At 37.8% G+C, this 22,494-nt stretch overlaps 1 protein-coding gene across 22 annotated transcripts in view; it reads right to left on the bottom strand.

The window, feature by feature from the left end:
• VPS8 (VPS8 subunit of CORVET complex) overlaps positions 1-22,494 on the bottom strand; it is a 236,071-nt gene that overhangs the window by 82,962 nt on the left and 130,615 nt on the right. For all 22 annotated transcript variants that reach the window (XM_001498654.4, XM_070243423.1, XM_070243433.1 and 19 more), the window contains 4 exons: positions 21,710-21,808; positions 16,684-16,773; positions 13,208-13,254; positions 536-683 (listed from right to left, as the gene is read on the bottom strand). In XM_001498654.4, coding sequence (XP_001498704.1) covers positions 536-683; positions 13,208-13,254; positions 16,684-16,773; positions 21,710-21,808 — 384 coding nt within the window. The remainder of the gene's footprint in view (positions 1-535; positions 684-13,207; positions 13,255-16,683; positions 16,774-21,709; positions 21,809-22,494) is intronic.

Below are 22,494 nucleotides of genomic sequence, written 5' to 3'. Positions count from 1 at the left end.
ACCCTGGGCCACCAAAGTAGAGTGCACAAACTTAACCACTGCCAGCCACCAGGCCAGCCCCTAAAATAAACTTTAAATGGGGAATGTACTAGCTTCTCATATGGAAACAGGAGAAAACAAGGGAAGAGAACCAAAGCAGAGCCTGTGCTACGGCTACTGAATTCCCTTCAGCCTAGTCAGTCTTACGGCGCAGCAGGACTATCTCACCATCAGTGCCTGCGAACAAGAGCTTGGTTTTCTCCTTTTAATATGTTTCTTGTATTCCTTTTTCTAGGCTTATCATGTTGGTCAGAATAGCTGTGAAACTTGATTAACAACAATGATGGACACGTGCTGTTTCTGACTTTACTAAATAGGGAGGCAATGAAGAGCATGTGCCATGGAGCCAGTCTGTCTGGGTTCAATCTCAGGTGCTACCACCTTTGAGCTTCAGCTTAGGCAAGTGGTTCACTGTGTGAGTTTCCCCTTGCTCCCTGTAAAATGGTGACTGATTAGGAAAAGCCCACGCTTGTCTCCGCTACACTACTGGTCTCACCTGAATAGTTTCCTCTAGGCGGTAGCACTCAAGGACTTGCAGCGTCTCTATAACTTGGTCCGGGTTGAACTGACAGAGCAGCTCAATGAACTGCTCTGTAATACAGGGAGATATTTGCAGCAATTCTTGATTTACATGAATACCTTCCCTGAAAGCATAAAAGGCAAGAGAGTAGCATTATTTATTCACATCTATAATTCAGGCTACAGGTAAAAAAAAAATGTTACCTTAAAACCAAGACTATCTTCTGGTCAGGAAAAGTTGCGAATTAAAAGTCTCCCTGTTACTTAGGTTAGCAGTAAGTTACGTCAGAGGCACTCTAAATCACAGTATTTCTCAGTTTACACTCAACAATTAAGGAAATAATATTCCATGAAGGTGCCTCTGAATAACACCAAAAGACACACTGTTGCTCTAAAAGAAACAAAGATCGACCCAATTCAGTTTAAATGATTTGATCCCTGAGTACCTGTACATAACAAACCATCTTCCAGTCTCACCAGCACTCCCCGCTGTCCTTGCCTCGCAGCACCAAACGCACCATAATGTAATTACTTTTTAATTATCTATCTTCTCTACAAGACTATAAACTCGGAGGGCAGGCATGAGGTATCTTCTCACTAATGAATTCTCAAAGCCTACAACAGTGTCTTGCATGTAGTAACGGCTAACTATTTGGGTGTTGTTAAAACAAAAAATTGGATGAATAGTAGGATACACAACATTTATGGGTTCATTTGCCTTGTCTGCCAGCTATTCACCAAGTTCACTAGTCATAGTGCCCACACAGAAGCTGTGGAAGTAGAGGATTAGCTGTATCATGGAGGACACTCAACTACGGGTGGCCAAAATGAACTATTTAGAAAATCAACTGTTGTTCACGGGAGACCTAAGAATCATCTTCTCTCTTGTTTCATAACAAATCAGTTCCTACTGAAAGTCCTATCTTCTCTTCGGAATTCCTCAACTGAAGCTCCTTATATAAAGAATTGAAATAGGGTTAATAAGACACAAAATGACTGCTTGGGAAACTGACCTTCTGAAGAAAGGTTAAGGCAGATTGTCTAAAGCAACACTTGCCAGCTTTTCTCATATTGTGGCACAGAGAAAGCAACAATATTTGTATGGCCCATCGGAGTAAAATAAGATTGATGACAGGGCATTCTAGGTGCCTCAAGAACCACCCCACGACCCGAGGGGGTCAGTCTCTAAGAACACCTGGAGCCCACGCACAGCACACCAAGAGCCATAGGTGGGAATCTCTGGACTCCAGAGAGAAGGATCTGGGCTTCTAAATATTCTATAAATGATGGTAAAGAGCCCTCTTATTTTTACTAGTAAGAGACTTCAGTTACAGAAGAAGAAATTATATTTACATATGGGTAATCCTTCCTAAATGAAGAGCTTGGTGACACTCACTCTTGACTAGAGGTTGGGTGATGAGCTCAGTAAGTTCTACTGCTCGATGCTTTCAATACTTGCTGATGGGCTAATTCACTATCTCTTCAAATTAACTGTCAATCCCAAAGATCGAATTTTCAATTTTTTTTTAAATTTCACAACTGCCTTTAATGTGGAATTTTGTTAAGTGACTGGTTATGCCCTATGGGGACCACTACCTTAGTTCTTATCATATAATCTGAAAATTATCTGTTTGATTACACTATAAACTGGGAAAGCAAAGACCGTGTTGGTTCATTGTTATTTCCCCAGTATTAGCATAGTCTTGGCACATAATAAATAGGTGCTCAGTAAACGTACATTGAACCGAAGTGAACTGACTGGAAATAGTGTACCGGATTGCATGCAAACAGAGGGAACGAAATATAGGATAGAGGGGTGAAAATTACAAGGACTAGGGCTATAAAGTCAGGTAAAGCTAGGAATAAATCCTGTCAGAAAGTTCTACATGGAGAAAGCAGAAGACGCACATGATAAACCCAGGGAAATGATAGTTCTGTACATAGGATCAAGGTTGTGTCTCAACAGAACACTATTAGGTAAAAGAGAAAGAGAATGCTAACGAATGTTTCTCGACATTAAGGTGAGCCAGTGTACTTTCCAGATGTCTCTGCCATATTGTTAGTGGTGTTAACATTTTATCTACACCAGACTTCCGCTAATATGTCTTATAAATGCAAGACTATGGAACAAATTAAGATTAGACATAAGCATGTGCAAATGAATCAGAGTATTTAATTACTTCCAGAACATTTATTGACAAAACTCTTTACAAGTACTGAAGATGTGAAGATGCATCAAACCAAGCAAATCACCCAGACGAATAGATTTTGATGCGTTCATCTGCGAGGGAAATAATGTGTGTGCTGGGAAATGATTGGGCAACAGCAACATAACCAAACCTTTAATAAATAAACTGTAGCATTAATGAATTTACACCCATTTCTGACTGCTATCAGTCTTGCATATAAATACAATTTGTTATATCCATTTCCCAAAGCTATTTCTGTTAGTCTTCTATGAGCTGCCTACTTTGCCGTATACCCACTGCTAACTTTAATGGCTGTCAAAATTACATATTTTAGACCTAAAGCATACCTACTCTTTGGGAATTTCTATTTTAATAACAGCATTGACTTAAAAGATACAAACATTTAAGTATATATAAAACGGAGAATTTTACAAGGCTTTATCTTGTCAGCTTTAAAAGAAAGCATTTGTTTGCCTTGTGAAATACACAACACACACATACCAACCACACCCCAAAATTCAGGTTGAAGAAAATATCCATTCTTACTTAGGTTGTGAAAATAATTTAAAATTATAATCTTGCACATTAGGCCATTTCTGGGGAAGGATAAACTACCAGTTTTGAAAAAATTACATTAAATTGATTCTAAAATTTAAATGCTGATTTCAAAATATTTGCCAGAGAAAATAAAAGCTGTGCAGGAATGAAAAAAGTCTGGTTGAGTCCTTCCTCCTCATTCTAAATACCACACAAAAATAGTCTAGACTACTCTTCTAGATTTCCAAGGAAGAGGATTTCACAATTTCCCTCAGTAACTTGTTTTGACAACTAGGGTCACCTCAGCTTAGCCTAAATCCTGACTACTTGAATTCTCTCCTCATTCCCACAGATCCAGTCCTTAGAGGTGGTGACATACTAACGACTACTTGGTACCTTTTAGACTGAGAACTCAGATATATCACTCACAAAACACAAGAGTAAATTATTTTCCATATAGTTTTAATTCAAAGCAAGTTGCTTCACAAGGCTGCTCAGCTGAACTTTTAGCCCTCCATATACATTCCATGTTAAAGATGCCACAATGTAATCCTGTGTCAACTGAACAAAACATGAGTGAGCGTGCCAATCTGCCTGAAAAATACTTCAGATGTGGTTATTATAAGTAGCAAAGACAGTACCTACAAAATTTATATGAAACTTTAACATAGTTACAATGTTCCACAAACTGGACAGGCAACTGGCTTAGATGGAAACCCATCCTGTGGGAAGAAGGAGCGCAGTAGCATGCTTTGGTCTCTCTGAGCTCCATGATGACCCATTACACTGTGCACAGCTGTCAGTACCCCTCACACAGGAAGAGCCACAATCCCTTATAAACTTTTACGAGGCACAGACCAAAGCAGACAAGTGTACCATTTGTCTAACAGCAAAGATTCTGCTGCATCAAATGATGTAACAGCAGATCGAAGACAGATCTGTAGGGGATTTGGCCACTTTCCATCTCCAGAGTTTGATTAATAATCAAGTGTCCAAATGTCCTCCTTTAAATCTTAAAAGAAATTTTGTTTTCTCTCTGATATTCATAAAAAAGTATACTGTTTTGAATGTTCTCCTACATAAGCAGGAAGAATGGCTTTATAAGCTAACAGAAATACGAGCCCAATGACTTTAGGGGCAGAAAAAATAATTTAGCTCCATAATCTTATCAAGTTTTGGATCATTCCAACGCTGTATAGATTTCAGTTAAAAACTCATAGCATAGCTAAAACAAATATTCCAAAGTTCCACTATTCATAACACTAATAAGAAGAAAACTGCAGTTACCTGTAATGTATATTTTCTTCCCAATGCAAAGCTCTCATCACTAAAATCTGCTAGCAATCCTATTAGGAAAGATTGTCTTAATGTGACCCAAGTAGAAAAAGACTGGAAAGACGCAGGTCCTGGCATCTCCCCATAATACTTAAACTGGTGCACTTTCAGGTTTAGGTGAGAAACCTGATGTCATTCTCTGTCTCAAGTGATAGATGGAATTGGAAGAGATGGAAGAGCGGCAGTTCTGTGACCTCACCACAGAGACATTCTTTAAACAGTTTCCAGAAACAGATTTTGAACTGAAGCTGGGTCAGACTACTATAAATCTATTATGATATCCACATATAATTCTGAACATATAGAGAACAAAGACTTCTGGTTTCTGGTCTGGCATGTAAAGACACTGAAAGTTAACACTTCCGTCCTCAGAGGAAAAAAGCCGAACAAACTGAAAATCAACAATCCTTCCTGGATCCATCTGAGTATTGAGGTCACAGGGCAAACTGCCACCACCCAAATTAGAAAGAGACAGACAGCAGATATAAAAACCACAGCTACTGGAGACCGTACTGGGTTAAACTTAATTAAACCGTAATTGACGAACTGCTGGAGGTTCAGTGTGGAAACCTGAGAGTTAAAAATTCCAGGGGGGCCAAGTCTTCGGGGGAAGTTCCCTCACTTTCATGAGTTTTACCTCCAGGAGGCCCACCAGGTTCTCACTGTGAAGATGAGAGAAAAATCCCATCATGCTTCTAGCAGTGGGGTGGCGAAAAGCGGCCATTTTGAAATATACCCAGAGAATTTTGTTCTTCTTAACAAGGCCTGCTATTATGGACTGAATTACGTCCCCCCAAATTCACATGTTAGGGTTCTAACTTCTAGTACCTCACAATGCGAATTTATTTGGAAATAGGGTCTTTGCAGATAGAATTAGTTAAGTTAGGATAAGGTTATGCTACAGTAGGGTGGGCCCCTACTTCAATATGACCAGTGCCCTCAAAAGAAGGGGAAATTTGGACACAAACATACGCACAGGAACAACACCATGTGAAGATGAAGGCTCAAATCAGGGTGATGCTTCTACAAGCTAAGGAATATCGAAGATTGCCAGCAAACCACCAGAAGCTAGAGCAGAGACACAGAACAGATTCTTTCTCACAGCCCTCTAAGGAATCAACTCTGCCAAACCTGATCTTGGACTTCTAGCTCCCAGAACTGAGACAATAAATTTCCGTCATTTAAGCCATACAGCTTGTGATGCTTTGTTAAGGCAGCCCTAATAAACGAATACAACTGCCCTCAAGGGAAACTAGTTTACCAGAACCTAACTGACTGGGGTTTTACTAAAGCTTAACCAAGCTGGGGGAAGAGGAATAACCAACTCCAGCCCCTTGTAGCTTTCCATGTGGGAGACAGAAAATATTCAACTCCAGGCCCCTCCAGCCTTCTGCTTCACTTAGAGGCAGGGAGAGGTACTACGAAGTACTTGGGAAGGTCACTGCCCGGGGCACAGGCTCACTAAAGACTGAACACTAATCACAAGACTATAGAATGCCTCCCCTCCCACCACACCTCACCACCACATCAGTAGGGCTCCTGTACAGTAATGGGAATACAACTGAAAAGAACTACACATCTCAGATCTTACTTTAGAAGAAGTCTCTAGGGAAACCCAGAGAACGACCAGGGAGACAAAAACGAGGACATTTGAGGAAATTACAGCCTCAGACACCTACAGCTATAGCAAACAGTAAACACAGCTTAACACCTAGCCAGATAAACAGAAAACTTCACAACAAAGGTCTGTTTACCTCAGTTCCTTTTATGCAGTATATCATGTCTAGCTTTCAATAAAAAATTACAAGACATACTAAAAGACAAAAAATACAGTTTGACGAGATCTAGCAAGTATCAGAACCAGACTCAAATATGGAGAGATGTTGGATTTATCAGATGGGAATTTAAAGCAATTATAATTAACATGCAAAGGGCTTTAATGGAAAAAGTGACATGTAAGAACACAAGGGTAAAGTAAGCAGAGAAATGCAAACTCTAAGACAGGAACAAAAGAAAATGCTAGACATTAAAAACACTAAAAGAAATGAAGAAACCTTTCATGGACTCATCAGCAGCATGGCCACAGCAGAGGGAAGAATAAGTGAGTTTCAAGCTATGTCAATGGAAACTTCCAAAACTAAAATAGAAACAGAAAAAAAGACTCGGGGAAAAAAAACGAGAACAGAAGATCCAAGAACTGTGAGACAAATATAAAAGGTGTAACATACACATAGTGGTAATACCGTAAGGAGAAGAAAGAAAAAAAGGGACAGAAGAAATATTTGAAGCAATAATGACTGAGAATTTCCCCAAATTAATGACACATCCTAAACCACCAATCCAGAAAGCCCAGAAAATACCTAGTAGGATACCGAAAAATCCACACCTATACATATCATATTTGAACTGCAGAAAATCAAAAACAAAGAGAAAATCTTGAAAGTCAGAGGGAAAAGAAAACCTTTACGTATAGAGGAGCAAGGGAGAGAATTACATCAGACTTCTCTTCCTAAACTATGCAAACAAGAAGAGAATGGAGTGAAATACTTAAAGTGTTGAAAGAAAAAAATCACCAACCCAGAACTCTGTATCCAACAAAATTCTCCTTCAAGAGTGAAAAAGAACTATTCCCTCAGACAAACAAAAACTGGGGGAGTATGTCATCAGTAGATCTGCCTTTCAAGAAATGTTAGAAGTTCTTTAGAAAGAAGGAAAATGATATAAGTTAGAAATTTGGATCTACATAAAGAAAGAGTGTTAGAGAAGGAATAAATGAAGCTAAAATAAAATCTTTTATTTTTCCTATTTTGAACTGATCTAACAGAAAAGAGTTTGCCCAAAAGAATAATAGTAACAATGTATTCAGTGATTATAGCTTATGGATAAGTGAAATAAATGACAGCAATGTCATACGGGACAAGAGGGGAGGAATTAAGAATCCTCTGTTATAAGGCACTTGTACTATCCAAGAAGTACTATAGTGTTATTTGTAATTAGACTTGTATTACTTATAATTATGTATTGCAAATTGAAGGGCAGCCACTAAAATATTTAAAAATGTACATATAATTGATATACTAAGAGAGGAGAAAAAATAGAATCACATAAAAAGCTCAATTAAACCCAGAGAAGGAATAAAAAAAGTAGAAAACCAAAAAAGAAACCAAAAACAAGGCCAAAGAATAAAAAAACAGTAACATAAATAGAACAGAAGAAAGGGTAGGATTTTAAAAGCCACAAGGATCTTAAAATGTGTCCTTTTCATTGTAAATAGAAAAATATGGGTATTTGGAAAGACTTCTTTAAATATAAATGAAGCACATTTTTCGAAACTTTAATATATTGCTCTTACACAGCAGTCTTCATTGTTTCAGAAGTTTTAAAAGCAAAGAGCAGACCCTTCTAAACTACTAACAATTGCTCTCATTTTTATTATTAACTTAAGCAAATCTATGGGGACAAAGAATATAGTGAACAATAAGATATCTACATCTCTCCATATCCTCTTAGCAACCATTCAATCATACACACTAATAGTATGTGTGTACACTATGTAATGTTAGTATTTTTCGAGTTTAGCATTATTTTTACACTCAGATTGCCAAGCTTGCCAGTTTGGCATTCAATTATGCTCAGACACCTCAACGTTTAGCCAGCCCTGGTGGTCTAGTGGTTAAGATTCGGTGCTCTCACCACCACGGCCTGAGTTTGTTTCCTGGTCAGGGAACTGTACCACCCATCCGTCGGTTGTCACACTGTGTTGCTGTGATGCATGAAAGCTATGCCACTGGTATTGCAAATGCCAGCAGGCTCACCCATGGTGGACAGGTTTCAGTGGAGCTTCCAGACTAAGACAGACTAGGAAGAAAAACCTGGCCACTCACTTCTGAAAAAATTGGCCATGAAAACCCTTTGAATAGCAGCAGAGCATTGTCTGATGTAGTGCTGGAAGGTGAGAGGATGGCGTAAAAAGACAGGGCAGGGCTCCACTCTGTTCTACACAGGTCACTAGGAATCAACTCAGTGGCAATAACAACAACGAACCGTATTGTTTATTTAGCCATCTGCTCCATCCTCCTTTTTAAATAGCTTTTTCACTCTGTAAATGCTAATAAGGATATTTTAATATTAACTTTTTTCTTTCACAGTATTTCCTTAAAATCTATTTTCCAAAATGGAATTACTGGATCAATACACATGTATAACTTGAGAGCTCTTAATACATACAGGTAAACTGCTTTTAAGAAAACAAAGTGGACTAAGAGGGAGGAACACATATGCAAAGCGAAGATGGACAATGTTTAGTGTATCCTATGAACAAACAGTTCAGTACTGCTGAGAAATAAAGGGGAAAAGAGAAGCGGGAGAAAGGAAGGAAATGAAACTGGATAGATACGCCTGAATCAGAATGAGGCAGGTCTTGTGCACCATGAGGAGTTTAGATTTTACATTGGATAATGAAAGAACTTTGAGAAGGGGAAGAAGAACATTATCATTATTTGCCTGCTTGAAAATGGAAGTAGAAAAATTAGGAAGGCTGGTTAGGAGACCAGGAGAGAGATGCTGAGCGCCTGAACCAGAGCAGTGTGGGGTAGACGAGAGCAGGACTCACAGGGAAGAGATATCCAAGAGGCAGATTCTGATGAATGGTTCTGTATGGTGTGGCTGAGAAGGTGGGGTGGAGTGCGTAAAGGACGGCGAAAAAATTGTCATCACTCTCAGGATTTATTTAAGACACTTATACTATAATTGTCTGCTTACTCGTCCATTTTCTCCATTAGAATGTAAATTCTCTCAAGGCAGGGCCCCATCTTATTCTCCATTTTATCTCCCATGCCTGTCACAGTGCTTAGTAAGCTGCTGTTACTCAGTAAATTGTTAAATGAAATAAATGAGTGGATAATGTCATTTGCTAGGAGAGAAAATAAAAGAGAAGGAACAGGTTTGGATTGAAAAAAGTGAGTATAATTTTGAGCCATTTCAACCTCTAGCACAACACTTAGCAGATGGCAATCTTATTATAAAGAATTATTGAATAAACAAAAGAAGAAATAAATGCATGTAGGCTATTTTCTTTCTTTCTATCACCTATCTATCTATCTATCTATCTACCTATCTGTCTGTCTGTCTATTTTTGGAGATGATGTGTTAGGATTTAAAAGGTTGAATCTTGAGCTGCTGGCAAAATACTAACCAAAGATTCAATATCTGGTAGTGAGCCTAGCCAAGCTGACAGGCACTCACTGAAGTAGGAATGTATTTTTATATGTCAAAGTTCATAAACATAATGTTCTAATTTTTAATTTTGAAATATGTTATTTCAACACTGAGTGTCAATATCTTAAGATGTCCCTTCAAAATTATCCACAGAAACAGTGACAGAGTCAACTTAAATTCAATGTATAACCATTTCCATAATCTATGTTTTGCTCTTTGGCATAGATACTCATTTTCTTGGCAATGTTCAATTTTTACTTTATCTTGATTTAAGACTTAGAAATATAATGTGTCGTTTTATGTACTTTTTGCTACAAGAAAATCATACCATATACTCCATATATTTCAGAGGCTCCCGGACATGTTAACAAAGGCTAAATTGACATTACCAAGAAAATCGTACTGAGGAAAATATTGTGAATATAAATATACTTGCACATTCTCTTTATTCTTTATGCAGCTCATAGCTGCACAAGACCCATCAGTGTCCTTTTGTATTATCCTTCAAGCATCCCCAGTGCACAAAAGACCTGCATCTGGATGTAAATATATCAGGAGAGCTCCTGGGAGAATTTCTGGCCAGCAGGAATGCACGCAGGGAGAGGGGGTGGCGCGGGGCTTATGCAGCAGCTGTCCCAAAGAAGGGAACTGGAAGGGGATGCAAATCCTTTCTCTCCCAAGTTGTTGGCCTCAATTCAGGGAAGCAATTTGCTTCTGAAGGATTAACCCCCTTCCCCCAGAACTATCTAATCTTTCTATGTACAGATGCCACCAATATCTTTGTAGGTCAATTAATTCTACTGAGGACATTATTTACATAGCAAAGATAATTTAAAGAAATTGGATAAAGAAAATAGAGAAATATACATAAGAATTCAATTAGATGATTTGTTCCTTTAAAAATGCTGCTGACAAAAATAAAAAGCTACCCCCTCAAAAACAACTCACTGAATATATATAAATGTTAAATCAAATGTGCATAAACTATATACACAGGATTGAGGATCTTATTGACTCAGGTTTTTGGGGCAAGAGCAAAAAAAGAAACATTCTGATATGACACACATAATACAAGCTGTCTCTGTCTCAAAATAACTGTCTTTCTTCATTTTCCCTACTCTCCAGAAGGCTGCTATAGGAGCTTCATGGGGGAAAAAACCTGGATGTGGGGAAAAAAACAACTACTGCTTAAGAAGAAGAGAATGGGAAGAATCAAAGGCAAAAACAGTCTGAAGTTGTCTGCCAGTGAGAACTGCTGGGCAGGGCCAGTCTACCGATGCTGGGTGTTCTTTTGACTCTAAGTAGCTGTTTCTACACTCCCTCAGTTTCCTCCTTCAGTTTTCCTAGGATCTGACCAGACCCTAATCCTTTTTTTTTTTTTAGCTTAGTCAAAAAGCATGCTCATTCACAAAGGCTAAAATGGGATGGGAAACCAGTCATTCAGAATCAATGACTGTAGTGATATTTATATTACCTAATACTGATATTTTTTATTTTAAAAAAGTAAGATTGGGGAGCTGGCCCAGTGGTGCAGTGGTTAAGTTTGCACGTTCTGCATCAGTGGCCCAGGGTTCGCTGGTTTGGATCCCAGGTGCAGATCTATGCACTGCTTGGCACACCATGCTGTGGCAGGTGTCCGGCATATAAAGTAGAGGAAGATGGGCACGGATGTCAGCTCAGGGCCAGTCTTCCTCAGCAAAAAGAGGAGGATTGGCAGCAGATGTTAGCTCAGGGCCAATCTTCCTCAAAAAAAAAAAAAAAAAAGTAAGATTGGGTCACCATCCATCTTCTATATTTTATTACATGTGAGTAATGGCCAAGTTCAAAGCTGAATTTCCTCTGCTCATCCAGCTGGAGTCTCCCTAGGTAGGATGGGGAAAGAGGAGTCAGGTCTTAAGAAAACTGATCTGACACTGGAGATCTGACATGAGAGAGGAACAGAAGGAATTCTGCCATGGAAAAAGGGGCGTACAGGCTCCAGAGAAAGGGCTGGTAATTGGGACTGGGCACCCCCTTCCTCTTCCGCCTGGCTCAGTCCTCCTCAGTCCTCTCCCCTCTCCCTCAGCTCTCTCCATCCTTTTTCCAGCTCTCTTCTTTCCCTCCAACCCCCCAACTACAATTCTAAGTTATCTTCGTCAGTTAATTCTAGGAGAGACTAGGGCCCAAACTGGCTCTGAGGGAAATACAAAAGATTAATGGAAATAAAAAAAGGTGTCTAGCCTCAGTAATATTCTGACAACAGGGCATTAAAACACGGATACTTTGAAAAGGTCTTCAATAGGGGTGCAGAGGAGTATGTAACCAGACTGCTTTTCTAAACATCTGCACATACACATCTGTATGACTCTGAATTTTAAATGTGGCATAGCCTGTTCAAGATTTAAATGACCGAGATTTCAAAAAATTATTATAATAACAAAATTACTGGTATTTTGGTATTTAAAAATAGCAGAGAATACTGGATAACCAAAACGGACTTTATAATTGCTAAAGTAAGTAAATTACTCTTTTTAATGGCTAGTGTATATTATACTGCAACTTAAAAAGTTTTTATATGTGATATGAAAGCTATGTCATCCTGGAATATTACACTTAAGCCAGTGATGCTTCACTCTTAAGTGTACATCAAAAATATCCCCACCCACAATGATTCTGCGGGCTTGGGCCCAGGCATCTATATTTTTAAAAGTTTCCTAAGTGATTCAGATGCACACACTTCTGGTTAAGAGTGACTGTCTTGGAGGACGTTAAATATTATTACACTCCACTCCTAATGTACTCCACTTAGTTACAGCAAAATATTACAATTTCACACGCAGAGCTACTTTGCTTATAAATCCATTACTAATTTCATCATCTCCTTGGGTTAGTTTTTATTTGCTGAGTACCACAGCAGCACTTAAAAAAACATTTAAACTTTCCTTCTCACACAGCCAGGAAAAGTTATTTAAAACTAAACACTTCAAATGAGAGTTTAAAAGGTAATACATTTAGAGGAGGGCTGGGAACGAGGTGTTTACTTTGAAAAGTGAAGCTACCAATGAACAGCATGGAATAAGGAATAGGAAGGAGTGAAGCCAGACGACCATCACACTCTTCCTGAAACACCTCCTCATGGCATGGCTTCCTTATGTTATTTACGTTGATGACAACTCACCACATACACTCATGTCCAAATGGAAAGAAAAGTATTCCCTCAAGACATAATCCATTTTTACATCAAGTATTTTGGTATAATCTATGTAAGTGTGACTCCCACTAATATTAAAAATCAAGAGCTGATTGTACTATGTGGATTCCATGGGCCAGTTTCTTAACCTCAAATGATTTCCTATCTATGTATTATGAAAAAGTAAAGTTTATTAACATACCTTGGGTCTAGAAGACTCCTCAAAAATTTGAAAAGCAAAACTTGGTTCTGAACAGAAAAACAATAGAAAATACAATTAAATATTAAAACAAATTCTTCAAGTTATGCTATGGTAATGAATGACTCTAGAATAGTCCTTTAAATTGCACACATGCATATGATTATTTCCATTAAGCCCTCTGGACTGATTTAAGAAATTCTAAAGAATCATTTGGAGGTCATTTCCTCTCAGTAATTCTAATCACTGTCACACGTTCAATTTTGAGCACAGAACAAACACAAACACTTTGTTATTGCCCCAAAAAAAGCCTTCTACTGAGACAAATCACTGAGCAGTTCTCAACACAAGGACCCTCAGAATGGCAGGTGCTCTGAACTGCTCTGCTGATGGAGAGTTCTGGCTGCACTGATGGGTTCACACTGCCTCACCTGGTCTTCCTTGTGACAATGGCCAACAGTGGGAGAGTTAATCTCGCCCTAGGTAGGGTGGGAGTTTGAGGCCCAAATCACCCCCAACACCAAAAATGCTCATTAACTCCCCAATATAATCAACTATAGAAGAGATGGCAAACTGCAACATGTTAGCAATTAATATGCCATAAAATCTGGCTTCTGTTTCTTCCTCTTATTAGCTATCTGACTTTGTGTAAGTCACTGACTCTCTTAGAGATTCACTATACTTAGGTGAAAAAGAAAACAGCAATTTCTTCTCTGCCTTCCGCACAGGGTAGAGGTGAGAATCAAATGAGACAAACCTTATACTACATGAATATAAATAATGTTTCTAAGTTCTTGGGAAAGCTAAGCAAAAATTATTATAGTTTAGTTTTTTAAAATTTTTTGACACAATCAAACTTCACCTATAAAAAGTAGGGGACTTTCAAAACTGAAAAGAATTAATATCACTTAGAATGTGATATTTTATATATATTTATCAGTCTTTGATTGTCTATCTTTTCCCTGGTTTATCACTTTGTTTTATTTTACACTTCTGGTTATAACTTAATATTCTGGCTTATTTTTCATGTCAAGAATTCTGAAAACAATTGATCAGAGGACTATCTCTTGCCATCAAAAGTAAAGGTACTTTATAAAATTTGTGTGAGATTCTCACACAATCAATAAAGCTCTGCAATGAAATAAATACTTCATTTCTTTAAAAGAAATATGTAAGACTCTACAGTCCACAGTCAAGTAGCCTCTTTTTGTTTTATCCATGACACTTCAGCTTTTATATATTTGTCTGATGAGTGACATTTATATTCATTTACCTGGGCTCTCTGCCACTAAATATCTTTTGAGACTATAGGAAAAAGAAAATTCTGCAAAGGATAATCTTACATTGTAAATGACAGTAACAACACTACAAGCAAGAAGATTCACTGGAACTGCTGACTTTTAAAGGGGGGAGAACCTTTGTAGGTTGAGAGTAGTTTTAGCAGAAATGTCCTCCTGTCCCCATCACTGGACTGGACTGGGTGACCCTCCACGTTCTTCCTCAGTACCCAGGCAGTGCTCTACCATCATCAAGTCAAACTATTTTGCAACTGCCTTTTGGCTTATTTGTCTTCTTCCTTGAGCACGGGGCTACATTTATGGTTTTGTATCCTCAGCACTTAATAATGTTTTTATTATTATGTCCCACAGCAGGTACATAAATATTTGATTAATGGATGAGTCTTTATCTTGATTTAATGGACCTCATCCTGCTGGACAACTAAGCCTGATATCTGGGAGTCATTTTTAACTCCTCGCATCACTTTCAATTAATTTCCAAGCCCTATACATTTTCCTTCTCAAACATATCTTGGACCGGTCCTCTCCACTGACTTAGCCCTTAGGTCCTCACCATCTGTTGCCTAGACCTTTTTCCTTCTGACTGGTCTAAGTGGTCTCTCTCCTCCATTTGCTCTCTTTGCCAGACCATTCTCCACTCTAAAGAGTTAATGTTCTATAAAATGAATCCAATGATGTCATTCCTTTTAAGAACTTTAGTAATTCTCCAGTATACAGAAGATGTATACTGGCGTATAATTTCTTAGCATTACACAGAAGATCGTTCGATATCAGGCCCCAAACTCTATTATCCAGCCTCTATACTTTTAACTCCTCTGCTCCAACATGCCTTTTATAGCTTACTCTAATGCTTCTTCCACCATCGTCCCCAGCACATTATGCTTCACATAGACTGGATCATTCTCTGAATGTTGCTTCAAGCCTTCAAGACTTTACATACCTATAACCCTTTATGTAGCAAGTCCTTCCAAATTCTCTGCCTGGAAAACTGATACCAATCATTCAAGATCCAGTTCGGGCATGTCTGGGAACTCTTGTCTGACTTCCTCACACAGTCTATCACTCTCTTTTTTCCTACAGCACTGGCTTTTTTTTTTTTGGTTTTTTGAGGAAGATTCACCCTGAGCTAACATCTGTGCCCATTTTCCTCCATTCTGTACGTGCGTTGCTGCCACAGTATGGCTGACAAGTGGTATAGGTCCACACTTGGGTTTCAAACCCACGAACCCAGATTGCCAAAGCAGGGTGCACTGAACTTAACCACTATACCATGGGGCTGGCCCCCGACAGCACGTTTTACATATGTCTGGTGTAGCACTTAGAACATTGTTCTGTGGTTATATAAGTGCTTCTCTGTTCCATAGGAAAAATTAAAGAAAAGATAGTATTCTTATTTGTGCCTCCGAGGGCCTACCATACTGTGGTACACAGTGGAGCCATAATAAGCGTTTAAATGAATGAATTCCTTATTTTTGTTTCTCATGCCAGCTGCCTCCCTTTCACTGCTCTGGTCTCCATCTTGCATACCTATTCTCCACCACTATTATTGCTATTTGTGGACCCTGGCTTGTGCTTCATGTCCCTGTCATTGTCCTATTCCCTACCTCTATCACTTGAGGCCATAGGTGGTAAGCAAAACTCACTACTAATGCTGCCAGGGTAGTGACAAGTGGAACAGTAGGTCCATAAAATAGTACTTCAAACTGAGCATCTCAATATTCAGCATGAATATACTTGTATTCTAGTTAAGATTTTCCAAGAAAAATTCTAAATAATCAGCATTAACCCAATTTGAGGAGACAAAAGTCTGAATAAATAACATGAACCTCAAAGAGAATACAGTTGTAGTTCCTACAGCAAAAGAAAAAGGGAGGGGGGAAGGATCCTCTGTGGACTAAGACCTCTAGACTAAGCACAGGCTATAGCTCCAAAAACGTTTCTGTGATGCTAATATTTGTTATGTACAAAAGATGAACTCCCTTCATTTCCAAACTCAGAGATCATCACACAACTACCCCCAAATACACACACACACACACACACACACAAAATGTGTAGAAACTGCTATTAAATGGCAACTATCAATTGAAGAAACTACTACAATCAACGGTTCTTTGGTAGCTATTCAATAATTGTCGCTCCTCTAGATGCTTCTTCCCAGTGTGTTTTTCCAATATTTACCTGAAGTTTTTTAATGACTGCTTCAATCTGTTCAGAAAAGTGAGTAGCAACCAGCTCTGCAGCTTTACAGGGCTTTAGGGACACCAGTTCCTGGAGTGAAAGAAAAAGATAAAATGATTCTTACGGTTAAATTTAAACAGAATTTCCACAGATGTGGAGCACGATCACCTACCTCAATATTTTCATGAGCTTCTACACTGCATTTCGGGAGACCTTGATATAGGGCCTCAATTTAAAGGCACATTGCAAATGAGCAAAATTAGAAAAATGCCATATAAAAAATCAGGTTTTGATATAAAAGGTAATTCAGAATTCTTAGAAAATGAAAGTACTAAAACTCTGGATCTAGGCCATGACATCTACAGGATGAACAGAAGGAACAGAAGCTTCCCAAACTCCCTATGAGTGAATTTCACCCTTGAGCTTAAAATAATAATTTGAAGAAATGAAAAAAAAAGTATAGTTGCAATTTTTCTGGCTAAGAGTTCTAAAATTTTACTTCTGATGCTTGGTGGATTTTGAAACTAGAATTGTCTTAAGAAATCAACTAAGGTCATAAGTCTTAAATGAGACTAAGAGGTTGACCACTGTTAACCACTGTTAATAAGACCTATTTCTATCAAGTCTAAGACTTCCAATCTGCCCTTTCCTTGAACTTTCCCAGACACTACTGGCTGTCCTTTTCTTCCTGAAACTCTCTTCTTACTTGGTTTCTGTGACCTGCTATCCTACCTTTCCAACTGCATGTTATATGGCTGAAAGGCAAAGACCCACTATAGATCAACATAGTATACTATCAAAAAAAAATTCGTTAACTTATTGTGACTGCAATATTCATGATATATCTAACAATTGAGTGTTAGTATTTGTAGATTAATAAGTTGCTGACACAAATAACTGTAGTTTATACTGCTTTTATACATCTCAAAACAGAGAAGGCACCACTAATCAATATCACAAATGAAAAAGGGGGTATTATCACTCGTCTGCAGACATTAGAAAGATAGGAAACTATTATGAATTAATAGAGGTCAAGAACTTGAAAATGTAGACAAGATGGATAAATTCTTAGAAAATATAATTAATAAACTGACCTAAGAAATAGATAACCTGCATTAATTTTTAACCATTAAAGAAATTTAGTGAACAGTCAAAAATCTTTCCATATGGAAAACACCAGTCTCAAATAGCTTCACTGCTAAGTTCTAGGAACCAGTGAAGGAAGAAATTATTCCAACATTAATTAACCTCTTACAGAGATAGAAAAAAGGAAACTTCCTCAGCTTGTATGAGGCTAGCAAAATTTTTTAAAATATCATTAGCAATAGCATTTTTATGCTAAAAAATATAAAGTTGTGACAGTAAACCTAACAAAGGATGGAAAATCTCTACAGAGAAAATTATAAAACTTTATAGAAAGATATTGAATAAAGGGTTATACCATATGGTCACAGATCGGAAGACTCAGTATTGCAAAGATGTCAATTAAATTCCAAGAGATTGAGAGATTTAATGCAATCCCTGTCAGAATCATAAGGTTAAGAAAATTTTTTTGGTGGAACTTGACAAAGTGATTCTAAAACGTACTTGGAAGTATAAAAGGTCGAGAGCACCAATATTCTCTTAAAGATATCAAGAGTTATTATAAAGCAACAATATTTAAAATAGCATGGTACCGATACAGAGACAAATGGACCAAGGAAACAGAAGAGGGCCCAGAAAAACAGACCAAACATACAGATCCTTGACATACTTATGACAAAGCAGCTCTGCTGAGCGACGGGGAAGGCGACCTTTTAAAGCAACTGTTGCTGGGAAAATTGGGAAAACTGGGCATCTCTATTTAAAAAAATTAATTGGACGCCCCCCCCACCACCCCCCCCCCGTACCATATAGAAAAACTGCTTTCAGGTGGACCTAAGATTTAAAGATTAAAAAAACCAAGAAAGCATTTAGACAATAATATAGGAGAACTTCTCCTTCAGGATAGAAGGGAAAAAATTATCATTTTGATGACATCAAAAGAAAAAACAACAAAAACCAACTTTTCTTAAAAAGAACCATAGAAAAAAGCCAGAGTGGGAGAAGATATTCACAACACATGTCTCTGAAAGACTAAGATCCAGGGTACACAAAGAACTCCTACAAATCAGTAAGTACAAAAGAGATTCCAGCAGAAAAATGGGCAAAAGACTTCAACAGGCACATCACAGAAAGGAAATTTAAACGGCCAATAAACGTGGAAAGGCCACCAATCTCATTAATAATTAAGGATATGTAAATTTAAAACATAATGAAATATCATTACACATCCACTAGACTGACATAATTTTAAAGCCTAGCAAAGAAATGGAGTCAATGGAAAATCTCACACAATGCCGGCATCTGGTAAAGTTTAAGATATTTATCCCAATTAACCGGCAATTACAGACCCTAGAGCAGGGCTTATCAAATTTAGCACACGTCAAAAGCACCTGGAGGGGTTTTAGACCATACTGCTGGGGCCCACCTCCAGAGCTTCTGATTCAGTAGGTCTGGGGTGAAGACTGAAACTACATTTCTATCAAGTTCTCAGCTGATGCTGTCAAGCGGGCCTGGGGATCAAAGTGAGAACCATGGCCCTAGAAAAATGCACGTGGCTGTGCTGGAGATGCATATAAAGAATGATCATGGATGGACTGTTTCTGATAGTCAAAACCTAGAAACAACTGAAATGTCCATTAACAATAGAATGGATAAACTGTGATAGCCTGTAAAACGGAACAGGATCCAATAAAAATGAACCACAGATACATAGAACAAAATATACAAACTTCTCAAAACATTGAAGAAAAAAATACACAGTATAACTTCATTTACATAAAGCTCAGAAACAGGCAAAACAAAAACATCTATTTTTCTGGATGCAGGCACAAGTAGTAACAAGATATAGAAAGGCAAGAAACTGCCAGAAAAACCAGGATAATGTGAGTATTAGAGGAGGCCGGGGATGGTAATCATGGAAGGACACAGGACGAGTCTAGGGTACTGGAAATAACTCTGTTTCTTGATCTGGGCCTGGGATGTCTGATTTGGAACTTTTTATTAAACTGTACATTTGTTTTATGCACTTTTTTGGATGTCTTTTCTATTTCAAACTAAAAAATATTTTAGAGAATCTAATAAAACACATTTTGCCTACATTGGAAAAACCACCTAAGCTAGAAATTCTTTACCTAGAATCCACAAACCCAATCTAAGAATGGCTTTTAGGGGGCTGTGGATCCCTGAAATTGTAAACAACATTATGTAGCTGAGCACATGCACAATATTACGAGGCACAGGTCCAAATTTTTCATTAGATTCTCAAAAGAGTTCTGTAACTCTGACAGCGTTAGGAACCGCTAATCTATACACTGTGTATACTGTCAGAAAACTTTACTACGAGGATTTTTCTCCCTACATATTTAATGCTGATTTTATTTACATTACTGAAGCCACAGAAGGCCTTCAACAAAAAGTCTATATATTTGTAATCGTGGCCTTAAGAGATATTAAAAAGTTCAAGGTGAAAAAATATGCAGATATGGGAAAAGCAGTCAGCACACAGAACAGTTGTGCAGCAAAAATACTCTTGCTTCTCCAGTATGAGTTTTCTGCCGAGCAATTTGTTTGCTCATTGATTAATTCATCACGTTTCACATTATGTAGAAAGACATAACTTCATTTCTGGATGTCTGGAGTCCATTTGCTGAAACCACTGCATAATGCAGATGAAGAGAAATGAAGAATGGGCCATAATGTAACTATGGAGACTTGAAGGGGATGATGAAAGGAAAAAGAATACAAAATGATTAAAGGAAAAAAGAGACAACTCGAAATAGGAGAAGTTTTCTTGGGTTCTTTCACCAGGATATATTCATTTTGTTGTTAGCAGGAGTATGATAATGTTAAATAACATATATATGTTCTCAATCCTGTAGATGAAAGTCTGGAAATTACTTCAGACCACACATCTGATCACTGACTGCACCACCTTTCACACCAGATGTTTCACATAAGATGCTGTTCACATTTCTGATCTTTCTACACTTTACAACCAGCAGGAACCAGAACAAAGTATTCATATCACATGCAGTATTTTCTTCGAGTTTCAGAGCTCATACTTTCTTACCATTTTTCAAATGTATAAAAATTTAAAACACGTTGAATAATCATATCTTTCACTACATCTCTAAACCCATCACCAGAGGCTACCCCATCACCTGATCTTTGCTACAAGGAGGAGAGAACCTTTGTAGATCCAAAAGTAAGAGTACCTCAGAATCTTTCGTTACTGTTTTCTTTTTTTTCAATAATCAGTGACCCATAAGACAGAATAGATTTCAGCACACCTGCCAGCTCTGTTGGTCTCTGAGGTACATTGTATGTTATGAACCTAAGGAAACTAAAGTGAGGAGTGCTTTGGGGTCCCTTTTCATAATGCATTCTGATCACATGTTCATCACACATGTACTGGTCTCTCCATTTAGGCATCTATAAGCATGGTTTTTAAAAAAGAACTTTTTGTTTCCAAGGAAATTCTTGCATTCTTGTAAAACAGCATGCATAAACAAAATCAGAATCATCATCCTGTTACCTAAGAAAAGGAAATACATCACAGAGAACAACTCACTGCAGTACGGTTTCTAAAATTCCATTGGGAGATTAGGGAGAATGGCTCCTAGCATGTGTTAGGGAAAAAGACCAGTAGTACTCTCAGAATCATTCTGTAGATTAGAACACTGTAAAAACCCACTAATATTCCAGCTTCTCAACTAGCTGATTGAACATGGGTTATTTTCATAAGTCATGATATAATAAATTGATTATCACATAGGCCTTACAAATACAAATATGAAGTGGAATAAATTATATGAAAAAGATGTTAATCCTCAAATAAATCAACTTAATAATATGACACCTGTCATTGCTTAGGTAGCAAAAAGTTAATTTGGGAGATATCCATTCAAATGGGCAAATTTAAAAAGTTCTGTGGAATCAGCACCTCAATATGATCCATTGCTTTCTGCCATACAGACTGCTTCTCCTCTGCACTGTGTCCAGGAATGGATAAGATATTGTGAATGTAGTTGAAGACTTCTTCCTAAAGAGCACAGACAACATAATTTATTAATTCATTCACTCAAACAATATTTAGTTTTCTATTCAGTTCCTTCAACATGTCAAAATTTTTACCCACTTCAGGGCCTTTGCATACACTGTTCTCTATCCTGAAACACTTTTCCATTGGCTTTTTGCTTGACTAACTTCTCACATTCCAAAAGTCAGTTTATATGCCACTTTCTCTGAGATTTCTTCCCTGGCTGCTCTGTATACGTCAGTTCCCCCATTATCCTCTAAAGTTGCACCCAGTTTCTCTTCTCTAGCACTCATCACAATTTGTAATTACAGTAGTGCCCCCTTATCCATGTGGGATATGTTCCAAGACTCCCAGTGGATGCCTGAAACCATAGACAGTATTGAATCCTACATATACTGTGTTTTTTCCTATACATATATATAATAAAGTTTAATTTATAAATTAGGCATAGTAAGAGATTAATAATAACTAATGATAACATAGAACAATTATAACAACATACTGTAATAAAAGTTACCATAGATCTTAGCAAATTCAAAGTATGACTTTTTCATTCCTTATTAAGTTGAGCACTTTCACCTTTTCATTTAAAGGAAGCACTTTACGGCTTCTCTTCAAATTGCCAGCATCTACTCTTGCGCTTTGGAGTCATTATTAAGTAAAATAAGGGTTAGTGGAACACCAGCACT

Source organism: Equus caballus, chromosome 19 (assembly GCF_041296265.1).
Source record: "Equus caballus isolate H_3958 breed thoroughbred chromosome 19, TB-T2T, whole genome shotgun sequence".
Classification (NCBI taxonomy): Eukaryota; Metazoa; Chordata; class Mammalia; order Perissodactyla; family Equidae; genus Equus; species Equus caballus.
Note: the sequence above shows the minus strand (reverse complement) of the source record. Positions and strands in the feature narration are given on the sequence as shown.